At 41.2% G+C, this 21,670-nt stretch overlaps 1 protein-coding gene across 8 annotated transcripts in view; it reads right to left on the minus strand.

The window, feature by feature from the left end:
• Positions 1-2,859: 2,859 nt before the first annotated feature.
• klhl2 (kelch-like family member 2) overlaps positions 2,860-21,670 on the minus strand; it is a 166,394-nt gene continuing 147,583 nt past the window's right edge. For all 8 annotated transcript variants that reach the window (XM_073043093.1, XM_073043088.1, XM_073043089.1 and 5 more), the window contains 4 exons: positions 20,048-20,176; positions 5,340-5,480; positions 5,112-5,255; positions 2,860-3,967 (listed from right to left, as the gene is read on the minus strand). In XM_073043093.1, coding sequence (XP_072899194.1) covers positions 3,939-3,967; positions 5,112-5,255; positions 5,340-5,480; positions 20,048-20,176 — 443 coding nt within the window. In that variant the 3' untranslated portion in view covers positions 2,860-3,938. The remainder of the gene's footprint in view (positions 3,968-5,111; positions 5,256-5,339; positions 5,481-20,047; positions 20,177-21,670) is intronic.

Genomic DNA, 21,670 nt, shown 5'->3' on the forward strand with positions numbered 1-21,670 from the left:
CGAGCTGCAGCTCCAGTTCCCTAACACTGTCCCTTAGGAGCTGCAGCTCGGTGCACCTGGCGCAGATATGAACGTCCAGGAGGCTAGGAGACTCCAGGACCTCCCACATCCGACATCGAGAACAACAAGCTGCCCTCACACTCATACTTACCCCTTTCCTCAAATAACAGGGAAAAACTGAAACTTAAACCTACCTCGCCTCACCTGCTTCCACCTAACCCCGTTGAGCCCAAGCCCTTAAGCCTACACTCTGCTCCTGGCTCACTCCGCTGCCCGCTGTATGAGACTGTGTCCTTTTTAAATCTTCCACGCTTCACTGCCTGACGTCACACGCCTGCGCAGTCCCGACTCTCTTAACTCTGATGAGAAGAAGAAAAAAATCAAACTGGCTCCCACCGCACTCCCGTTCTGATCCTCCGACTTCCTTCTCCAAAATTCCCTTTTTTTAGTCTCAGTTCAAGGATTGAATCTATTAAAATGAATATACTGCCCAGACTATGTAACCTCTTTCAGATCCTACCAATAGAGATTAATCAAAATCAATTCAATGAATGGAGCAAAATGTTATCTATATATATATAAAACTTTGCAATTAGCCAAGGGAAATGGGGGGATGGGGCCTACCTTCTCTTAGAGATTATTATTTTGCAGCACAGTTGAGAGCTGTGATACGTTGGTGCAACCCATCATATGACGCTCAATGGAAAAACATTGAGGAGGGGATACTTCCCATCCCCGTACAAGCAATTTTGGCTGATAACAACCTGCAAAGGTTCATAAATACTATTGATAATCTGTGGGCGAAATGGACTCTTAAGATAAGAAAAACTATTATAAAAGAATATAAACTAGAGGGAGATATTGCAATTCTTAAATGGTGTGCATATGACTCGGATTTTACACTGAATAAACTGGATGCTTGATTTAAGGACTGGACAGCTAAAGGAATAACAGTTCTTTGCAATACAATGCAAGAAGGAACACTGTTCAGTTTTGAAATGCTTAAAGAGCAACATTAGAAAAACAAGACTTTTATCGGTATTTACATTTGTGACAATATATTAATAGGACGGTAAGTACATGTTTGATAGAGCTATTTAGAAAAGCATATAATTCAGATAACGGTAGTAGAATCATTTCAAGCACGTATAAGGGTTTGTCAAATCTTAAAACACATTCGACTTCATACATTAAAACAAAATGGCAGAAGGAAGGAGGAATAATTATATCCGAGGAAGAATGGACAATAATATGGAGATATCAATGGAAGTGTACCAGTTCACAGAAATGGAGGGAGTTCAGGTGGAAAAACTTGTTAAGATATTTTATTACACCCTCTCAGAAATCCCTTTATAATAGTAACCTCCCTGTTTGCTGGAGAAATTGTGAAAATGCAAACGATTATCATATTTTCTGGGAATGCCTCATTATCAATGACTATTGGAGTGGGATACATAATGCGCTACAAGACAACTTTAAATGTGAAATACCCTTAGAGAGTAAGACCATATATTTTGGGTATATACCTCAAGAATGGTTGAAGAGAGATAAATATTTAATGAATATACAGCTGGTGGCTGGTAAAAAGACTCTTACGAGGAAATGGTTATCACAGGAGAACCCAACCTTAAATGCATGGATGGAAATTACATTGGACATTTACAAAATGGAGAAGATAACAGCATCTGTTAATCATAAGTTGGAACAATTTGATTCATACTGGGAAAAATAGTTTAACTACATAACACCTCATAGGCCTTGATTTTATTCTCACAAATCAATAAATATCTTAAAAAAAGATCACTCCCTACTTGTCCATAGTTTTCTCCTTTAGCTTGTTCTTTCTTTGCTCTCCTTTCTATGTGTATACCTCAGACATATATTATGTGGAGATTTGTGGCATATATGACTATATGATATATATGTACAATATCTGAAATACATCTTATGGAAATGTTTGTTTGATGATGAACTTCAATTTTAAAAAATTACAAAAAAAAACTCTTGGCAGTGTGGAGGATCAGAGAGATCTTGGAGTCTGTGTCCATAGGACACTCAAAGCTGCTTACAGTTGGACTGTGTGGTTAAGAAGGCACATGGTGTGTTGGCCTTCATCAACTGTGGGATTGAGTTCAAGAGCCATGAGGTAATGTCACAGCTATTAGTTTAGACTTTAGTTAGACCCCACTTGGAGTACTGTGCTCAGTTTTGGTCACCTCACTACAAGAAGGATGTGGAAGCCATAGAAAGGGTTCAGAGGAGATTTACAAGGATGTTGCCTGGATTGGGGAGCATGCCTTATGAGAATAGGTTGAGTGAACTCAGCCTTTTCTCCTTGGAGTGCCGGAGGATGAGAGGTGACCTGATAGAGGTGTATAACATAATGAGAGGCATTGACCATGTGGATAGCCAGAGGCTTTTTCCCAGGGCTGAAATGGCTAACATGGGGGGGCATAGATTTAAGGTGCTTGTAAGTAGGTACTGTACAGAGGGTATGTTGGGGCTAAGTTTTTCCACATAGAAAGTGGTTGGTGCATCGTGTGGAATGCACGGCCAGCGATGGTCTTTTAAGAGACTCTTAGATAGGTACATGGAAAAATAGAGGGGTATGAAGGTAGAGTAATTCTAGACAGATTCTAGAGTAGGTTACATGGTTGGCACAACAGTGTGGGCCAAAGGGCCTGTAATGTGCTGTAGATTTCCATGTTCTATATTCAACAGAATGTTATACCAATGGCTGTCAAGCTTGTATCAAATCCATCTCCTCTTTTTTTAAAACAGGTACTAATCCTTATACCTTTAAAATTATAAACATATCTATCTGACTTGATCTTTAGAACAAAAAGATAAAACTTTCAATCAAACACAATAGAAAGTTTTATTTAAACAATTGTAGTGTGATGCAGGAATGGTTTTCCTCCCCAAACAAATATATTCAACAGTTTTCATATTCCTTGTCATACTTATGCAGATACGAATCAAAACTGGCAAGTGTTACACAAAATTAAACAGCAGCAAATTGTAAATATACTGCACATTGGCAATACTACATGCAGTTCAGGGAAAATACACACAAATTTAATAATATAAACTTGCAACACTGTTCTTCATGCCAAGAACCACTAAGTAAATCAAGAGTTACAGAAATGTAGAAATGCATTAAAATGTGGACATGATTTAATAAAACAAAGAACAAATTATACATTCAAAATTTTCCTGCATTTACATTAATTGAAAGACGTACTTTAAAATTCAAAATGCATTCAAAAGTTTTGGTACAGTCTTTGTTTTTCTCCATATAATAACCTGGTGTTAAACTCTCATTACCTACAAATACTACTAACTCTCACCTGGTAGTTTCTCAGTACCAAATAAAAAATAAATTATTTAATCAAGTTTTGAAGTGCTGCACCAACAGCATACATAGACAAAATTATGGTACTGGAACACAAATGTTTCTGTTGCCACCTTACATATCAGCTTCCATAGACAGGCATACGGAAGCAACTTATTTGCCGTAACACAATTGTAACCACTAATCTGCTTCCTTTTCACAAACTTTGTGAGGACACAACCTGTAGTATCCATAACAATGTGTTTGTTTCTTTGACACAATGCTCAAATCCATCTTGCCTGGCAAAAATCAGTGTTTCTATAGCAGCTTTTAAAATGTTAAATCCTATACATCAAGTCTCCATTCCAACACTACTCACTAATAGCTGTAATGTAGTCCCTTTTCATGTAGTGCTTCTATCAAGTGCAATCAGCATAATCTTCTTTTCTTGCTGACAAGACATGGTTGTCTGTCCTTTTCCACATTGCTTTAAATGCTTGCTTCTAATGTAATCATTAGCAAAGAAGTGCTAAAAAGTTGAGCTACTTCAGTAAGTACCATTTCAATGAAGAATCCAGCGTTCACCATTTCCAGCACACTTTAGTCATAAAGGTTTGTCAATTACAGTAACACCTAAAAAGAAAGAAAAGGTTGGTTACATATGGTGCCATTCGTTGGAGGAAAGCAGAGGATTTCATAAATACATCATCCATATCCCTGAACCACAAGTGGGACTCTACCCAGGTTAAAGAGAAATCCATTTCTTCTTTCGGCAGTGATGTATAGTGGGGAGAATTTGCAAGTAAATCTTTGTCTTGCAAATATGATGTGCAAATGGCAGCAAATATAATAATAGTACGAATATGAGTGGCAAAAGTTAGTTAAAAGTGAGCCTGTAGGTGAGTGAAATTATTTACGAACCTGATTGTTGAAGGCTGGCAACTATTCCTGAACCTGGTGGTGTTGGATCTATGGCTCCTGTACCTTCTTCCCAGTGGCAGCAGCAAGAAGCACACACGGTCTGGATAGCAAGGGTTCTTGAAGATGGATGCTCCATTCTTGCAGCACTGCTTTTTGTAAATGGGCTCAATGGTGGGGAGGGCTTTGCCTGTGATGGACAGGACTGTATCCACCACTTTCTGCAGACCAGGCTGGACCCGGACAGGCTACTGTTGGTGTTCACACCTAGGAACCTGAAGCTCTCAAACTCAACACCATTGATGCATTTAGGAAAATATGCATTGTAGTACTGAGAAGAGAGCCTGGCCTGATTCAGTTTCAGAGAGAGGAGTCAGCAGATAACAAAAAATCAACCTACCCTCAATGAACTGTTTACAGTTCTTGCTGCCTCAACAAAGCATCCAGCATAATGAAAAATCAACCCACCCCAGACATTTCTCTTCTCCCTCTCCCCCGGGCAGATGAAGCAAAGGCCACAAAGCACGAACCACTAGGCTTAAGGACTGTTCTGAGGCTCTGGTTCCCTTATTAAATAAAATGGGCCCTTGGCCTCACAAACTACTTTGCTATGACCTTGCACCTAACTATCTACCTGAACTGCATGTTCTCTCCATTCAACACTCTATTCTGCATTCTGTTATTGCTGTACCTTGTACCCACCTCACACTGTTGTGGTGAATTGAACTGTTTGAACAGTAAACAAGACAAGTCTTGCACTGTACCTCGACACCTCAAGACAACAGAAAAACACCAAAGATGTTTCAGCAAATTTCTCCAAATTCTCTAGAAGAAGAAAACCAACAAATATTATTTTTACCCGCATAACTTCTTCCAGTGCTCATACATTGTGGTAGAAGTATCCATTTATCTAATGCAGGGTTGTAATATTCCACAGATGCAAGGTTACACGAACCATCATCTCCACCAGCTACATACAATAGACCATTTACAGCACAAACACCTGCAACGGAGAGAAAGAAATAGCTTAGATTATTCCTGCCCCTCATACACAAAACCCTACAATCTCTCATTTAACCATTCCTACCTGCATTTCTTCTGCACACATTCATGTCGGCAACCTGCTTCCAGGTATTTGTAGAGACATCATACATTTCCACACTTTTCCTCACCAGTGGGCCATCGTGACCTCCAACAGCATAGAGTAAACCATTTAAAACTCCCACACCTGCAGAAAACCAGAGAAGATCCAATACCTTTGAATTCCTTAAAATATTGTTTCCATTAGCCAAGTATTACATTTTAACACCCGCAACAACTGCCGTAAAACAAGCTTTCTAGACAATTTAAAGGATTAGGGAAGAATGTAAATGATGGGAAGCAAGAATACTCCTGAGAATCCTTCTGCCACCATTACCGCATTTAAAGCTGGTTTTCAACACAAATGACAAAATGCATATTTGGTCACAGTAATAAATTTGGCATCCTTTTTCTGAATAACATTCTTTAAATATTACAAATATGCAAGACAATCACACTACAGAAAACAACATTCAATCAGCTTGAAAAGCTAAAAACAACTAGAGATACTGGAAATCTGAAATAAAAGGAGTAAGCCAGGCCAGGCAGCACTAGCGTAGAGAAAAAAAATCTAAATCTTAAAGACCTTTCATCAAAAATGGAAAAGTTAAAGTCACAGAGGAGTATCAAGAAATCACAGCAAATATCCGTAACAGGTGACAGAAATGCCACTGCTGTGTCCTGAAAGAGCAGTTTAAGTACTTGTTAACCTAGGTCTGGAGGTATGTAAAGTAGATGAATGAGAACAAGAGAGAAGTTAATAAAAGTGCTTTAACCGTAAAATACAGAACACAGCAACTGCAAGAAACCCGAAGCAAAATACCTGAAATATTCTGCTGATCAAATAGCATTTATGAAGAGATAAAACCTTAGTTAATATTAACGGTAAAATAATGTCTCAAACTTACACTGTTTTGTTGGACTTATCCAGGGGCACAATTTCCAGGTGATTAAAAGATATGTATGTGGTGCACGAAAGGTGACCTCCACATTGGAGAGACCAAACTCGGCTCAGGCAAAACTATAACTGAAAAACTGGGGACATTTATGACCTCAGCTACAATCTGGGCACATTTCTATGAGGAAGGAGGGTAGGAAAAATAAAGCCAGAACTATTTGCATGTCCTATAAACAAGTAAAACAGAGTCTAACAAAATTACATGTATCAACTGCCAGAAAGTTCAGAGAAATAAAGAAAAATAAATCAAATAAAAAGATCAATGAAAGAACTTCAAAAAAAGTGCACAGTAAACATAAAAGGGAATCCAAAAATAATTTATAGATAGTCAAATGCGAAATAAATTGCAACGAGACAATCAAAGACCATAAATTAAATCTACTGATAGAGGTAGAAACATGGCTTTACAAAGGAAGGTGGTTCCTAGAGTCTAAGCCAAGAATAATGGATTTGGATCACTGGATGGGCTAAATATTGATAGGCATTAGAAAAGTTAGGGGCACATCAGAAAATCATCTAATCTAGCTAGGATAAATCCTAGGTCACTGAGGGATATAGGGAAAATTGCTATGGCCTTGGCCATAATCTTTCAAACATATGCATGTTCAGGGGTAATGACTGAGGAGTGAAAATTTGCAAATATTACAATTATAAAATAATAATTATTAAAAATATGGGTGCTGGTTTAACCCCTCCAGCCACATACCTGTATTACCAATTTGCCAATGGGAGAGTTCAAACAATAACACTGAACAAAGAGTTGACTTCCTGTATACTTCTGGGTGTGCCTTACAGATTTTAGGCTGCTGATCATGAAAATCATCATGAAATTTCCCTATTATGGACAATTTTTTGAAATTGCCTATACTTGTTATTTGCCCACACTGCAAGCTGAAGTTTTCTAACTTGGCCAGGTATGCTTAGGCAAGGAGGACACTGCACGACAGGACAGGTTTTAGAAAGGCTTTAAAAGCATCATGCACACCGCTCTATGCATTGTGTTTACACGTATATCAGTTTGTGATCACATTCATGTTCATGCTCTATACACATAGCATATTGTGTGTGCTTGTAATAAAGTAATTGTATTTTTTGGAGTATCTGTGATAGCAAAATGTTATATACTTTGTTATATTTGTGTCAAGTGTACACTTAAATTTCAAAGACGGAGCATGCTTTGTCTTAGTAACAAAGCTTACAAGTTCTACTTTGGTTGTAAAATTGGTGACCAAGACAAAGCCTGGGCTCCTCACATTTGTTGTGCAACTTTCACCGTGAATCGCAGAGATGGCTCGGAGCTACTCGGAAGTCAATGCCCGATGATATGGTGAGAGCAAACAGATCACGTGACAAACTGCTTTTTTCTGTCTGACCAATGTGTCTGATTTCTCTGCTTAAAAACAAGAAGTCCACTGAATATCCCAATCTCCTTTCAGCCGTGAGATCTGTGCCATATGACGACAGCCTTCCAGTACTGAGGCCACCAGAGACGTGGAGTCCAGAGGAGGCACACGAAGATCCCATGATGCTTGAGCCAGGAATGGAAAACAACACTGATACTGACACAGATTTTGTACTTTTTATGTCTAGTGAGTCTCATCTGATAACGCAATCTGAGTTGAATTACCGTACAGAGACAGGCTTGTCAAAGGGAAAAACAGAATCACGAAAGTTACCATAACTAGAGAGAAACTGAAAGTTCTGAAGGTAGATAAGTCACCTGGACCAGATGGTGTACACACCAGAGTTCTGAACGAGGTGGGTGAAGAGATTGTGGAGGCATTAGTAACGATCTTTCACTAGATCATTTCACTAGATTCTGGAATGGTTTCGGAAGACTGGAAAATTGCAAATTATCACTCCGCACTTCAAGAAAGGAGAGAGGCAGAAGAAAGGAAATTATAGGCCAATTAATCTGACCTCAGAGCTTGGCAAGATATTGGAGTCGATTATACAGGACGAGGTCTCAGGGTATTTGGAGGCAGATAATAAATGAGGCCATAATCAGCATGGTTTCCTCAAGGGAAAATCTTGCCTGACGAATGTGATGGAATTCTTTGAAGAAATAACAAGCAGAATAGACAAAGGAGAATTGTTGTGTACTTGGATTTTCAGAAGGCCTTTAATAAGTTGCCACACAAAGCTGCTTAGCAAGAGCCCATGGTTTTACAGGAAAGATTCTAGCATGGATAAAGCAATGGCTGATTGGCAGGAGGCAAAGGGTGGGAATGAAGGGAGCCTTTTCTGGCTGGCTGACAGTGACTAGTGGTGTTCCACAGGGGTCTGTGCAAGGACGGATTCTTTTTATGTTACGTGTCAATAATTTGGATGATTTTATCAATGGCTTTGTTGCAAAGTTTGCAGACGATATGAAGATAGGGAGGGGCAGGCAGCAAGTAGAGAAACCAGCGAAGAACTTACATTAGGAGCATGAGCAAAGAAATAGAAACGCTGAACGTACTTACTTCAGAAATTACCTAAGGTTATATATAGCCCTCTATTTTTCTGAATTCCATGTACCTGTCAAGGAGTCTATTAAAAAAAAAACCATCATATCCTGCTTCACCACCATCGCCAGCAGCCCATTCCAAGCAATCACCACTCTCTGTGTAAAAAACCTATCCCTGACATCTCTTCTGTACCTACTTCCAAGCACCGTAAAACTGTGCCCTCTCATGTTAGCCATTTCAGCCCAGGAAAAAGCCTCTGACTATCCACACGATCAATGCCTCTCATCATCTTGTACACCTCTATCAGGTCACCTCTCATCCTCCTTCGCTCCAAGGAGAAAAGGCCAAGTTCACTCAACCTATTCTCATAAGGCATGCTCCCCAATCCAGGCAACATCCCTGTAAATCTCCTCTGTACCTTTTCTATAGTTTCCACATCCTTCCTGTAGCGAGGTGACCAGAACTGAGCATTCTATTCCAAGTGGGGCCTGACCAGGGTTCTATACAGCTGTAACATCACCTCTCAGCTCTTAAACTCAACCCCACGGGTGATGAAGTCTACAACCCTCCAATCCTCCAGAACCTCTCCCATCCCCAATGATGATGCAAAGATACTTGTCAGAGGCTCAGCAATCTCCTCCGTCGCCTCCCACAGTAGCCTGGGGTACATCTCATCTGGTCCCAGAGACTTACCCAACCTGATGCTTTCCAAAAGCTCCAGAACATCCTCTTTCTTAATGTCTACATGCTCAAGCTTTTCAATCAGCTGTAAGTCATCCCTACAATCGCCAAGATCCTTTTCCGTAGTGAATACTGAAGCAAAGTATTCATTAAGTATCTCTGCTATCTTTTCCGGTTCCATACACACTTTGCCAGTGTCACACTTGATTGGTTCTATTCTCTCATGTCTTTTGCTCTTCAAATACTTGTAGAATGCCTTGGGGTTTTCCTTAATCCTGTCTGTCAAGGCCTTCTCATAGGCCCTCTGGCTCTCCTAATTTCATTCTAAACTCCTTACTGCTAGCCTTATAATCTTCTAGATTTCTATCATTACCTAGTTTTTTGAATGTTTTTCTTTTCTCCTTGACTGGATTTACAACAGCCTTTGAACTCGATGGTTCCTGTACCCTACCATCTTTTCCCTGTCTCATTGAAACATACAGAATGCCACACAAATATCCCCTGAACATTTACCACATTTCTGCTGTACATTTCCCTGAGAACATCTGTTCCCAATTTATGGTTCCTAGTTCCTGCCTGATAGCTTTATATTTCCCCTTACTCCAATTAAACGCTTTCCTAATGTGTCTGTTCCTATCACTCTCCAATTCTATGGTAAAGGAAATAGAACTGTGATCACTATCTCCAAAATGCTCTCCCACTGTAAGACCTGTCACCTGATACCTGACCAGGTTCATTTCCCAATACCAGTTCAAAATCAGAATCAGGTTTATTATCACCAGCATGTGACGTGAAATTTGTTAACTTAGCAGCAGCAGTTCAATGCAATACATAATCTAACAGAGTGAGAATAATAATAATAATAAATAAAAATAAAACATAATAAATAAACAAGTAAATCAATTACATATATTGAATATTTTTTAAAATGTGCAAAAAGAAATACTGTATATTAAAAAAGTGAGATGGTGTCCAAAACTTCAATGTCCATTTAGGAATCGGATGACAGAGGGGAAGAAGCTGTTCCTGAATCACTGAGTGTGTGCCTTCAGGCTTCTGTACCTTCCACCTGATGGTAACAGAGAGAAAAGGGCATGCCCTGGGTGCTGGAGGTCCTTAATAATGGACGCTGCCTTTCTGAGACACCGCTCCCTAAAGATGTCCTGGGTACTTTGTAGGCTAGTGTCTAAGATGGAGCTGACTAGATTTACAACCTTCTGCAGCTTCTTTCGGTCCTGTGCAGTAGCCCCTCCATACCAGACAGTGATACAGCCTGTCAGAATGCTCTCCACGGTACAACTATAGAAGTTTTTAACATGCCAAATCTCTTCAAACTCCTAATAATGTATAGCTATTGTCTTGCCTTCTTTATGACTACATCAATATGTTGAGACCAGGTTAGATCCTCAGAGATCTTGACACCGAGGAACTTGAAGCTGCTCACTCTCTCCAATTCTGATCCCTCTATGAGGATTGGTATGTGTTCCTTTGTCTTACCCTTCCTGAAGTCCACAATCAGCTCTTTTGTCTTACTGACATTGAGTGCCAGGTTGTTGCTGCGGCACCATTCTACTAATTGGCATATCTCACTCCTGTATGCCCTCTCGTCACCACCTGAGATTCTACCAACAATGGCTGTATCGTCAGCAAATATGTAGATGGTATTTGAGCTATGCCTAGCCACACAGTCAGGGGTATACAGAAAGTAAGCAGTGGGCTAAGCACACACCTGAGGTGCGCCAGTGTTGATCGGATGCGAGGAGGATATGTTATCATCAATCCACACAGACTGTGGTCTTCCAGTTAGGAAGTCGAGGATCCAATTGCAGAGGGAGGTACAGAGGCCCAGGTTCTGCAACTTCTCAATCAGGATTGTGGAAATTATAGTCCATGAACAGCATCCTGACGCAGGTGTTTGCGTTGTGTACGTGGTCTAAAGCCGTGTGGAGAGCCATTGAGATTGTGTCTGCCATTGACCTATTGTGGCGATAGACAAATTGCAATGGGTCCAGATCCTTACTGAGGCAGAAGTACAGCCTCTCCTCTTGTAGGCTTATCTACATATTGTGTCAGGAAACCTTTCTGCATACACCTAACAAACTCCACCCCATCTAAACCCTTGCTCTAGGGTGATGCCAAACAATATTTGGGAAATTAAAATCTCCCACCACAACAACACTTATTATTACACCTTTCCAGAATCTGTCTCCCTATCTGCTCCTCTATTTCTCTGTTACTATTGGGTTGTCTATAAAAAACACCCAGTAGAGTTATTGACCCCTTCCTGTTCCTAACTTCCACCCACAGCGACTCCATAGACAATCCCTCCATGACTTCCTCCTTTTCTGCAGCCGTGACACTATCTTTGATCAATAGTGCCACGCCCCCACCTCTTTTGTCTCCCTCCCTGTCCTTTCTGAAACATCTATAGCCTGGCACTCAAAGTAACCACTCCTGCCCCTGCACCATCCAAGACTCTATAATAGCCACAACATCATCACTCCAAGTATTGAGCCCTAAGCTCATCGGCTTTGTTCGTGATGCCTCCTACATTAAAATAGACACATCTCAAACCATCAGTCTGAGCGCATCCCTTCTCTATCACCTGCCTATCCTCCCTCTCGCACTGTCTCCAAGCATTTTCTATTTGTGAGCCAACAGCCCTTTCCTCCGTCTCTTCAGTTCGGTTCCCACCCTCCAGCAATTCTAGATTAAACTCTCCCCAATAGTCTAAGCAAGCCTTCCTGCCAAGATACTGGTCCCCTGGGATTCAGTGCAATCCGTTCTTCTTGTACAGGTCATGCCTGCCCCAAAAGAGCTCCCAATGATCCAGAAATCTGAATCCCTGCCCCCACTCCAATCCCTCAGCCACGCATTTGTCCTCCACCTCATTCTATTCCTATACTCACTGTCGCGTAGCACAGGCAGTAATCCCGAGATTACTACATTTGAAGTCCTGCTTCTCAGCTTCCTTCCCAACTCCCTGTAGTCTGTTTTCAGGACCTCCTCCCTTTTCCTACCTATGTCGTTTGCTCCAATGGCAGATGAAATACAGTGTCAGGAGTGTTTAGTAGAAGAAACACTTCTACTTCTACAGCTTCGTTTGGCAGCTTCGTTTGCGGGCAGCGGAGTGAGTCGGGAGCAGAGTGTAGGGCTTGGGCTCAGAGGGCTTAGGCGGAAGAGGGCACAGTAGGCTTATCTTTTAGTTCTTGTTATTTTCAGTTATTCGGGAAGTATGAGTGTGAGGGCAGCTTGTTGTTCTCGGTGTCGGATGTGGGAGATTCTGGAGTCTCCGAGCCTCCCGGACGTCCACATCTGCGCCAGGTGCGCCGAACTGCAGCTCCTGAGGGACCGAATTAGGGAACTGGAGCTGCAGCTCGATGACCTTCGCCTGGTCAGGGAGAGTGAGGAGGTGATAGAGAGGAGTTACAGGCAGGTGGTCACTCCGGGGCCACGGGAGGCAGATAGGTGGGTCACGGTCAGGAAGGGGAAGGGACAGGTACTAGAGAATACCCCAGTGGCTGTACCCCTTGACAATAAGTACTCATGTTTGAGTACTGTTGGGGGGGACAGCCTACCTGGAGGAAGTGACAGTGGCCGGGCCTCCGGCACAGAGGACGGCCCTGTAGCTCAGAAGGGTAGGGATAGAAGAAAGAGGACCATAGTAATAGGGGACTCGATAGTCAGGGGTTCAGACAGGCGGTTCTGTGGAGGTGATCGGGAGTCCCGGATGGTAGTTTGCCTCCCTGGTGCCAGGGTCCGGGACGTTTCTGATCGCGTCCAAGATATCCTGAAGTGGGAGGGTGAGGAGCCAGAGGTCGTGGTACATGTAGGTACCAATGACATAGGTAGGAAAGGGGAAGAGGTCCTGAAACGAGAGTATAGGGAGTTAGGAAGGCAGTTAAGAAGAAGGACCGCAAAGGTAGTAATCTCGGGATTACTGCCTGTGCCACGCGACAGTGAGAGTAGGAATGGAATTAGGTGGAGGATGAATGCGTGGTTGAGGGATTGGAGCAGGGGGCAGGGATTCAAGTTTCTGGATCATTGGGACCTCTTCTGGGGCAGGCGTGACCTGTTCAAGAAGGACGGGTTACACTTGAATCCTGGGGGGACCAATATCCTAGCGGGGAGGTTTGCTAGGGCTACGGAGCAGACTTTAAACTAGTAAGATGGGGGGGCGGAAATCAATTTGAGGAAACTATGGGAGAGGAGGTTAGTTCACCAGTAGAGCAAGTAAGTAGACCGTGTGTGAGGGAGGACAGGCAGGTGATGGAGGAGGGATGCGCTCAGCCCGAAGTTGTAGGGGAGAAGAAAGAAAAGGATAATAAATTTGAATGCATTGCTAGGGATGAAAAGAGAGGAGGAGGTGGAGAGTATCTTAAATGTATCTATTTTAATGCTAGGAGCATTGTAAGAAAGGTGGATGAGCTTAAAGTGTGGATTGATACCTGGAATTATGATGTTGTAGCTATTAGTGAAACATGGTTGCAGGAAGGGTGTGATTGGCAACTAAATATTCCTGGATTTAGTTGCTTCAGGTGTGATAGAGTAGGAGGGGCCAGAGGAGGAGGTGTTGCATTGCTTGTCCGAGAAAATCTTATGGCGGTGCTTTGGAAGGATAGATTACAGAGCTCCTCTAGGGAGGCTATTTGGGTGGAATTGAGGAATGGGAAAGGTGTAGTAACACTGATAGGAGTGTATTATAGGCCACCTAATGGGGAGCGTGAGTTGGAAGAGCAAATGTGTAAGGAGATAGCAGATATTTGTAGTAAACACAAGGTGGTGATTGTGGGAGATTTTAATTTTCCACACATAGATTGGGAAGCTCATTCTGTAAAAGGGCTGGATGGTTTAGAGTTTGTGAAATGTGTGCAGGATAGCTTTTTGCAACAATACATAGAAGTACCGACTAGAGATGGGGCAGTGTTGGATCTCCTGTTAGGGAATGCGATAGGTCAGCTGACAGATGTATGTGTTGGGGAGCACTTCGGGTCCAGTGATCACAATAGCATTAGCTTCAATATAATTATGGAGAAGGACAGGACTGGACCTAGAGTTGAGATTTTTGATTGGAGAAAGGCTAACTTTGAGGAGATGCGCAGGGATTTAGAGAGAGTGGAATGGGTCAAGTTGTTTTATGGGAAGGATGTAATAGAGAAATGGAGGTCATTTAAGGGTGAAATTATGAGGGTACAGAATCTTTATGTTCCTGTTCGGTTGAAAGGAAAGGTTAAAGGTTTGAAAGCGCCATGGTTTTCAAGGGATATTAGAAACTTGGTTCGAAAAAAGAGGGATGTCTACAATAGATATAGGCAGCATGGAGTAAAGGAATTGCTCGAGGAATATAAAGAATGTAAAAGGAAACTTAAGAAAGGGATTAGAAAAGCTAAAAGAAGTTACGAGTTTGGTTTGGCAAATAAGGTGGAAGTAAATCCGAAAGGCTTCTACAGTTATATTAAAAGCAAGAGGATAGTGAGGGATAAAATTGGTCCCTTAGAGAATCAGGGTGGTCAGCTATGTGTGGAGCCGAGGGAGATGGGAGAGATTTTGAACGATTTCTTCTCTTCGGTATTCACTAAGGAGAAGGATATTGAATGGTGTAAGGTGTGGGAAACAAGTAAGGAAGTTATGGAACCTATGACAATTAAAGAGGTGGAAGTACTGGCGCTTTTAAGAAATTTAAAAGTGGATAAATCTCCGGGTCCTGACCGGATATTCCCCAGGACCTTGAGGGAAGTTTGTGTAGAGATAGCAGGAGCACTGACGGAGATCTTTCAGATGTCATTAGAAACAGGGATTGTGCCGGAGGATTGGCGTATTGCTCATGTGGTTCCATTGTTTAAAAAGGGTTCTAGAAGTAAGCCTGGCAATTATAGACCTGTCAGTTTGACATCAGTGGTGGGTAAATTAATGGAAAGTATTCTTAGAGATAGTATTTATAATTATCTGGATAGACAGGATCTGATTAGGAGTAGCCAGCATGGATTTGTGCGTGGAAGGTCATGTTTGACAAACCTTATTGAATTTTTTGAAGTAGTTACGAGGAATGTTGACGAGGGTAAGGCAGTGGATGTAGTCTATATGGACTTCAGCAAGGCCTTTGACAAAGTTCCACATGGAAGGTTAGTTAAGAAGGTTCAGTCGTTAGGTATTAATGCTGGAGTAATAAAATGGATTCAACAGTGGCTAGATGGGAGATGCCAGAGAGTAGTGGTGGATAATTGTTTATCGGGATGGAGGCCGGTGACTAGCGGGGTGCCTCAGGGATCTGTTTTGGGCCCAATGTTGTTTGTAATATACATAAATGATCTGGATGATGGGGTGGTAAATTGGATTAGTAAGTATGCTGATGATACTAAGGTAGGAGGTGTTGTGGATAATGAGGTGGGTTTTCAAAGCTTGCAGGGAGATTTATGCCGGTTAGAAGAATGGGCTGAACGTTGGCAGATGGAGTTTAATGCTGAGAAGTGTGAGGTTCTACATTTTGGCAGGAATAATCCAAATAGAACATACAGGGTAAATGGTAGGGCATTGAGGAATGCAGTGGAACAGAGAGATCTAGGAATAACAGTGCATAGTTCCCTGAAGGTGGAGTCTCATGTAGATAGGGTGGTGAAGAAGGCTTTTGGAACGCTGGCCTTTATAAATCAGAGCATTGAGTACAGAAGTTGGGATGTAATGTTAAAATTGTACAAGGCATTGGTAAGGCCAAATTTGGAATATTGTGTACAGTTCTGGTCACCGAATTATAGGAAAGATATCAATAAATTAGAGAGAGTGCAGAGACGATTTACTAGGATGTTACCTGGGTTTCAGCACTTAAGTTACAGAGAAAGGTTGAACAAGTTAGGTCTCTATTCATTGGAGCGTAGAAGGTTGAGGGGGGATTTGATCGAGGTATTTAAAATGTTGAGAGGGATAGATAGAGTTGACGTGAATAGGCTGTTTCCATTGAGAGTAGGGGAGATTCAAACGAGAGGACATGATTTGAGAGTTAGGGGGCAAAAGTTTAAGGGAAACACGAGGGGGTATTTCTTTACTCAGAGAGTGATAGCTGTGTGGAATGAGCTTCCTGTAGAAGTAGTAGAGGCCAGTTCAGTTGTGTCATTTAAGGTAAAATTGGATAGGTATATGGATAGGAAAGGAGTGGAGGGTTATGGGCTGAGTGCGGGTAGGTGGGACTAGGTGAGATTAAGAGTTCGGCACGGACTAGGAGGGCCGGAATGGCCTGTTTCCGTGCTGTGATTGTTATATGGTTATATGGTTATATGAAATGAAAATGTTGACTATTTTCAAAATGGAGAGAAAATACAAAAAACTGAGGTGCAAGGGGACTTGGGAGTCCTTGTGCAGGATTCCCTAAAGGTTAATTTGCAGGTCAGGTTGGTGGTGAGGAAGGCAAATGCAATGTTAGCATTCATTTCAAGAGGACTAGAATCTAAAAGCAAGGATGGACTGCTGAAACTTTATAAATCTCTGGTGAGGCCTCACTTGGAGTATTGTGAGCAATTTTGGGCCCCTTATCTTTGAAAGGATGTGCTGAAACTGGAGAGAGTTCAAAGGAGGTTCACAAAAATAATTCCAGGATTGAATGGCTTGTCATATAAAGAGCGTTTGATGGCTCTGGGCCTGTATTCACTAGAAGTCAGAAGAATGAGGGGTGACCTCAGTGAAACCTATCAAATGGTGAAAGGCATTTATAGAGTGGATGTGGAGAGAATGTTTCCTATGGTGAAAGAGTCAAAGACCAAAGGACACAGTCTCAGAATAGAGGGGCGCCTTTTAGAACCAAGATGAGGAGGAATTTCTTTAGCCAGAGAGTGGTGAAACTGCAGAATTCTTTGCCACAGGCAGCTGTAGAGGACAAATCTTTTATGTATATTTAAGGCAGAGTTTGATAGATTCTTGATAGGTCAGGGCACGAAGGGATACGTGGAGAAGGCAGGAGATAGGGGCTGAGAGGAAAATTAGATCAGCCATGATGAAATGGTGGAGCAGACTCGATGGGCCAAATGGCCTCATTCTGCTCCTATATCTTATGGTCTTGTGGCTTCAAAACTGCAAGGATGGAATCTGCTGTCAGCAGTGCAGTCGTGTGTCAGTGCGGTCGTGTGTCAGTGCAGTCGTGTGTCAGCAGTGCAGTCGTGTGTCAGTGCAGTCGTGTGTCAGTGCAGTCGTGTGTCAGTGCAGTCGTGTGTCAGTGCAGTCGTGTGTCAGTGCAGTCGTGTGTCAGTGCAGTCGTGTGTCAGCAGTGCGATTTCGATATCTGAGGTGTTTTTCAGAATAACTGATGCCAAGATTAGAGGCAGCATCTCTGTTGGTCTACAAAGCCAACAGGTCATCAATTTCAGCCAATTCACGGAACTTCTAGTAGGACTGGAGAATATCGCATGGAAGGCATTCAAGGACGTTGTTGAAAAATTTCTTGGCAACTACAGAGCACCAAGCTATGTGCAGCTGGTTGACAACAAGCTTGAAGCATACAAAACCATGAAGTGCAACATGTCACTAAAGATTCATTTTCTGCATTCCCATTTAGTCTTCTTCCTTGCAAATCTTCAGCGCAGTCACTGACAAGCACAGTGAAAGGTTTCACCACGACATTGCATTCATGGAGAAATGGTATCAGGGCAACTGGAATCCACCAATGCTGGACACTTAAGTAAGAAGCCTCAGGCACAGAGTACAAATGAAAATCATTAATAAAACATTTTTAGCTTAGTTGAACTATTGCAAAGCTTCAACACTGTTAAGCATTTAAACAAATTATATTCAATAAAAGTTAATTTCTTGTTTCTCCAAATTCCTAAGTGATACAAGCAGTCTGAAATTATATTTGTGTTCAGCTTCAAGCAGTCTATCATAAACAACAAAAATTTGAGGAAGCAACATTTAAAAAAAAGTCATCCTGTGAAATTAGTTAATGTACAAACGCAGACTGATTTGTAGAAGTCAGGATGTCAAAGGCATATTGTATCAAAATAAATTGGACTTCTGATAAAGCAACAGAGGTTGATGTGGGAAAAGCAACAATAATGATATACATGGACTTCTAAATGGCATTGATGAAGTGTCCCATGATAATATCATCAATATAATTGCTCATGGAATAAAAAGGATTTAGGAGCTTCAATAAAATTTGTTACTAGGAAACAGTAGCAATGAAAGGGTTTTCCCAGACTAATGGAAGCATACAGTGCGGTTCTCTCTGTGTCCAATGGATTGATACATTGTCATGCTCCATCTTGTCCACTAACAGGAAACAGCACGGTTGACAAAGATATAATGGTAACTCACACAGAGTGATATATGGTTGGTCTGTGCCGAGTCATTTATTACTCACACCTGCCCACAAACTTCTCACATCTGTAGCTTTTGCAGTTTCAAATGGGAACATTTTATTTTTCTGTATCTATGAATGACAGACTTGCCTGTACAGTCTGTAATTTCTGAAACTGGAGCAAATGCAAAACCTCAGGTGTTGATTATCTGAGGAGGAGGACGGAATTAAAAGACTTCAATGGCAAGCTGGCAGAATGGGAAAATAGCTGATAGATTAAATTTAACACAAAGAAATGCCAAACGCTGTACTTTGAAAGGAAGGACAACTTGCAATGCAACTAAAAGGCATATATGTAAAAGGAGTACAAGGACACTGAGGTTTTTGTTATGTGTTTAATTCACTGGAAGTGGCAAGGCAGCTTAAGAAAGTGGCTAAAAGAACAAAGATCTGTCTTTATAAATAAACTGCAACAATATGTAAGTGAAGGAATCTTTATAAAAGCAATACACATAAAACCTTTGGACGAACTCAGCAGGGTCTTGCAGCTTCCATAAAGGGGAATAACCAGTTGACATTTTGGGTCAATGCCCTTCAGAAAGGATACTTTAAAAAACACTAGTTTGGTCATAACAGCATTATTATGTCTAGCTCTGGACTTAAAGTTGCCACACCGTACAAGATTTTTGAGTGTGCCAAAGTATTTTCTCTAAATTATTTCAGGGATGAGGGAAAACAGGGAATTTGGAATTGTTCCCCTTGAAGGGGGAGACTGCATGGGGTCTGATTAAGGTATAAACAGCAGAAAAAATATCGGTTTCCTTTAACAAAAGGATCAAGAACCAAGTTACAAACAATGAGTGACTGGCAAAAATTATAAGTGACACAAGGAAAAACTTCTATCTGCAGCAAGCAGATTTACTCTGGAATGTGCTGCCGGGGAACACACCAGATTCAGCTTTAATGTCTAACGCACCAGAATCAGCTTTAATGTCTAACGCACCAGATTCAGCTTTAATGTCTAACGCACCAGTATCAGCTTTAATGTCTAACGCACCAGATTCAGCTTTAATGTCTAACGCACCAGATTCAACTTTAATATTCAAAGATGTCTGAAAAATCAGAGATACCATGAAGATGTTTCTATGTTGTAGAACTACAGAAACTAAACATCAATAAATGGATACATTTCTGCCTTCAATGGGCTCAGAATAAAAGAGAACATTAATTTTTCACCCCATTGTCTGCGCAAACTCTCCAAAGCGCTGTTCTTCACCCACAGTCCCGCATTTCTTCCTCCTTAAAATATCAAAAACTAAGTACTTTTGTATTTTCCAGTTTCCCACCTGCTCCACTGCGACGTGTGCTCATTTCTGCAATATAAGCCCATTCATTTTTGGCGGAGTTGTAGGCCTCCACAGAGCTAAGACATTGTCGTGATGCTCCATCATAGCCACCGACAGCATACAGCACACCTAACAACAAAATTCAGTAACTTGATTAAAGGACTACATTTCCACTTTCTTGTTTTAAATACATCCATGAAACAGGTAGGTATGCATGAAATGCTATGACTGAAAAATATTCTTGGATTTTGTATAATATTCATTCTCATAGATCAGGTATAGAGCTGGATAGTGCAGCATTTAGCATTGCCTCTCTCCTCCTCCCTTTGTCCCAAGGCTACATTTCACAAAGTCTCAGTTCTGTATCCATCCTCTGAGCTGCAATTTGGCATTAGATCCTGAATCCCGAGTTTTTTGACCGCTTTTGGATGGTTTAATATATTGTAATGAAGTCAACCAAATTTTTTTCAAATAATTTAAAATATAAAAAACTATAGGAAAAAATGACTTGAAAATACCTTTGAGTACTGGAAATTAATTAAAAATGCCGCAAAATAAAATAAAAATATTAACGTACCTTTTCAATCAAGAATATCTCCCGTACAGGACTGGATTCAAAGCAAATCCAAGAGCCCAGGATTTGTGCTAAGCCCAGCAGCCCAACAGGAAGGCAGATGCTCAAGCATCTGATATCCAACTAACTCATCTTTGCCTTCTCATTGGAATTCACAGCCTTGAAAGTCATTGATAAACTGTCCCTCAAAGAGAAATTTGCCTGTTACTCTCTCCAGAATGACAAACGTTAAGATGATTATCATTCAATCCACGTTGTCGAGAGAGACTGAAACACTTTCTGATGTCCTATCCATGACATTTTTTCAAACGCTCAGCATGTTTATGCTACCAGATCAGGATGGATCTAAAAAAGTGCTCAGGCTGAGTCAGTGGGTGACAGTTATTGCAGTAATTACTGCACAGGGCCCCAATATTCAATTTCTATCCATGTTTTTAATCACCCCGCCCCCCCCACCCCATCTACTGAGATTTTTTGTGTCACCTAAAACTGCTCTCGTGTATTTCACTGAGGTCTTGAGATCTAGAATTCCACCACAACCTCTGGTCTGAAACTATAAAGTTTTTCATCAAAATGCCGGAGGCAAAGTTTTGGTCATCTTCCCCGAATGTCTCTGTTCACGGGCCAGCACCATACTTAGCTCTTGTGAAACACATTAGGAAACTTTACCGTGTTAAAGGCGTGATTTAAAACTACTAAGGTGTAGTTGTTGTTGAAATCCTGGCATGTAGAAATCTATTGATCATTTGATGTGGGTCTGCTGAATTGCTTCCACAGCCAAGTGATTAAGAGATCAAAAACTATCACCGTACAATAAGTTTCATAGGGAAGAAGGGAGAGGAAAACAGAAATCTCTACATCCAATTATGATCTTACATTTAATTAAATTGTCTTTTGTTGATCATGAACAACAAGACAGTTGAAGCAGATAGCCAAAAGGAAAATAAAGATATTTGGAGCATCATCATTTAAACCAAAAAGGCAAATATTTCACAAACCTATTCAATACTATTAACTGGGAGGCTGCAAGCCTTTCTCTTTCTTTAAAG

This window comes from Hemitrygon akajei, chromosome 4, assembly GCF_048418815.1.
Source record: "Hemitrygon akajei chromosome 4, sHemAka1.3, whole genome shotgun sequence".
NCBI classification, from domain to species: Eukaryota; Metazoa; Chordata; class Chondrichthyes; order Myliobatiformes; family Dasyatidae; genus Hemitrygon; species Hemitrygon akajei.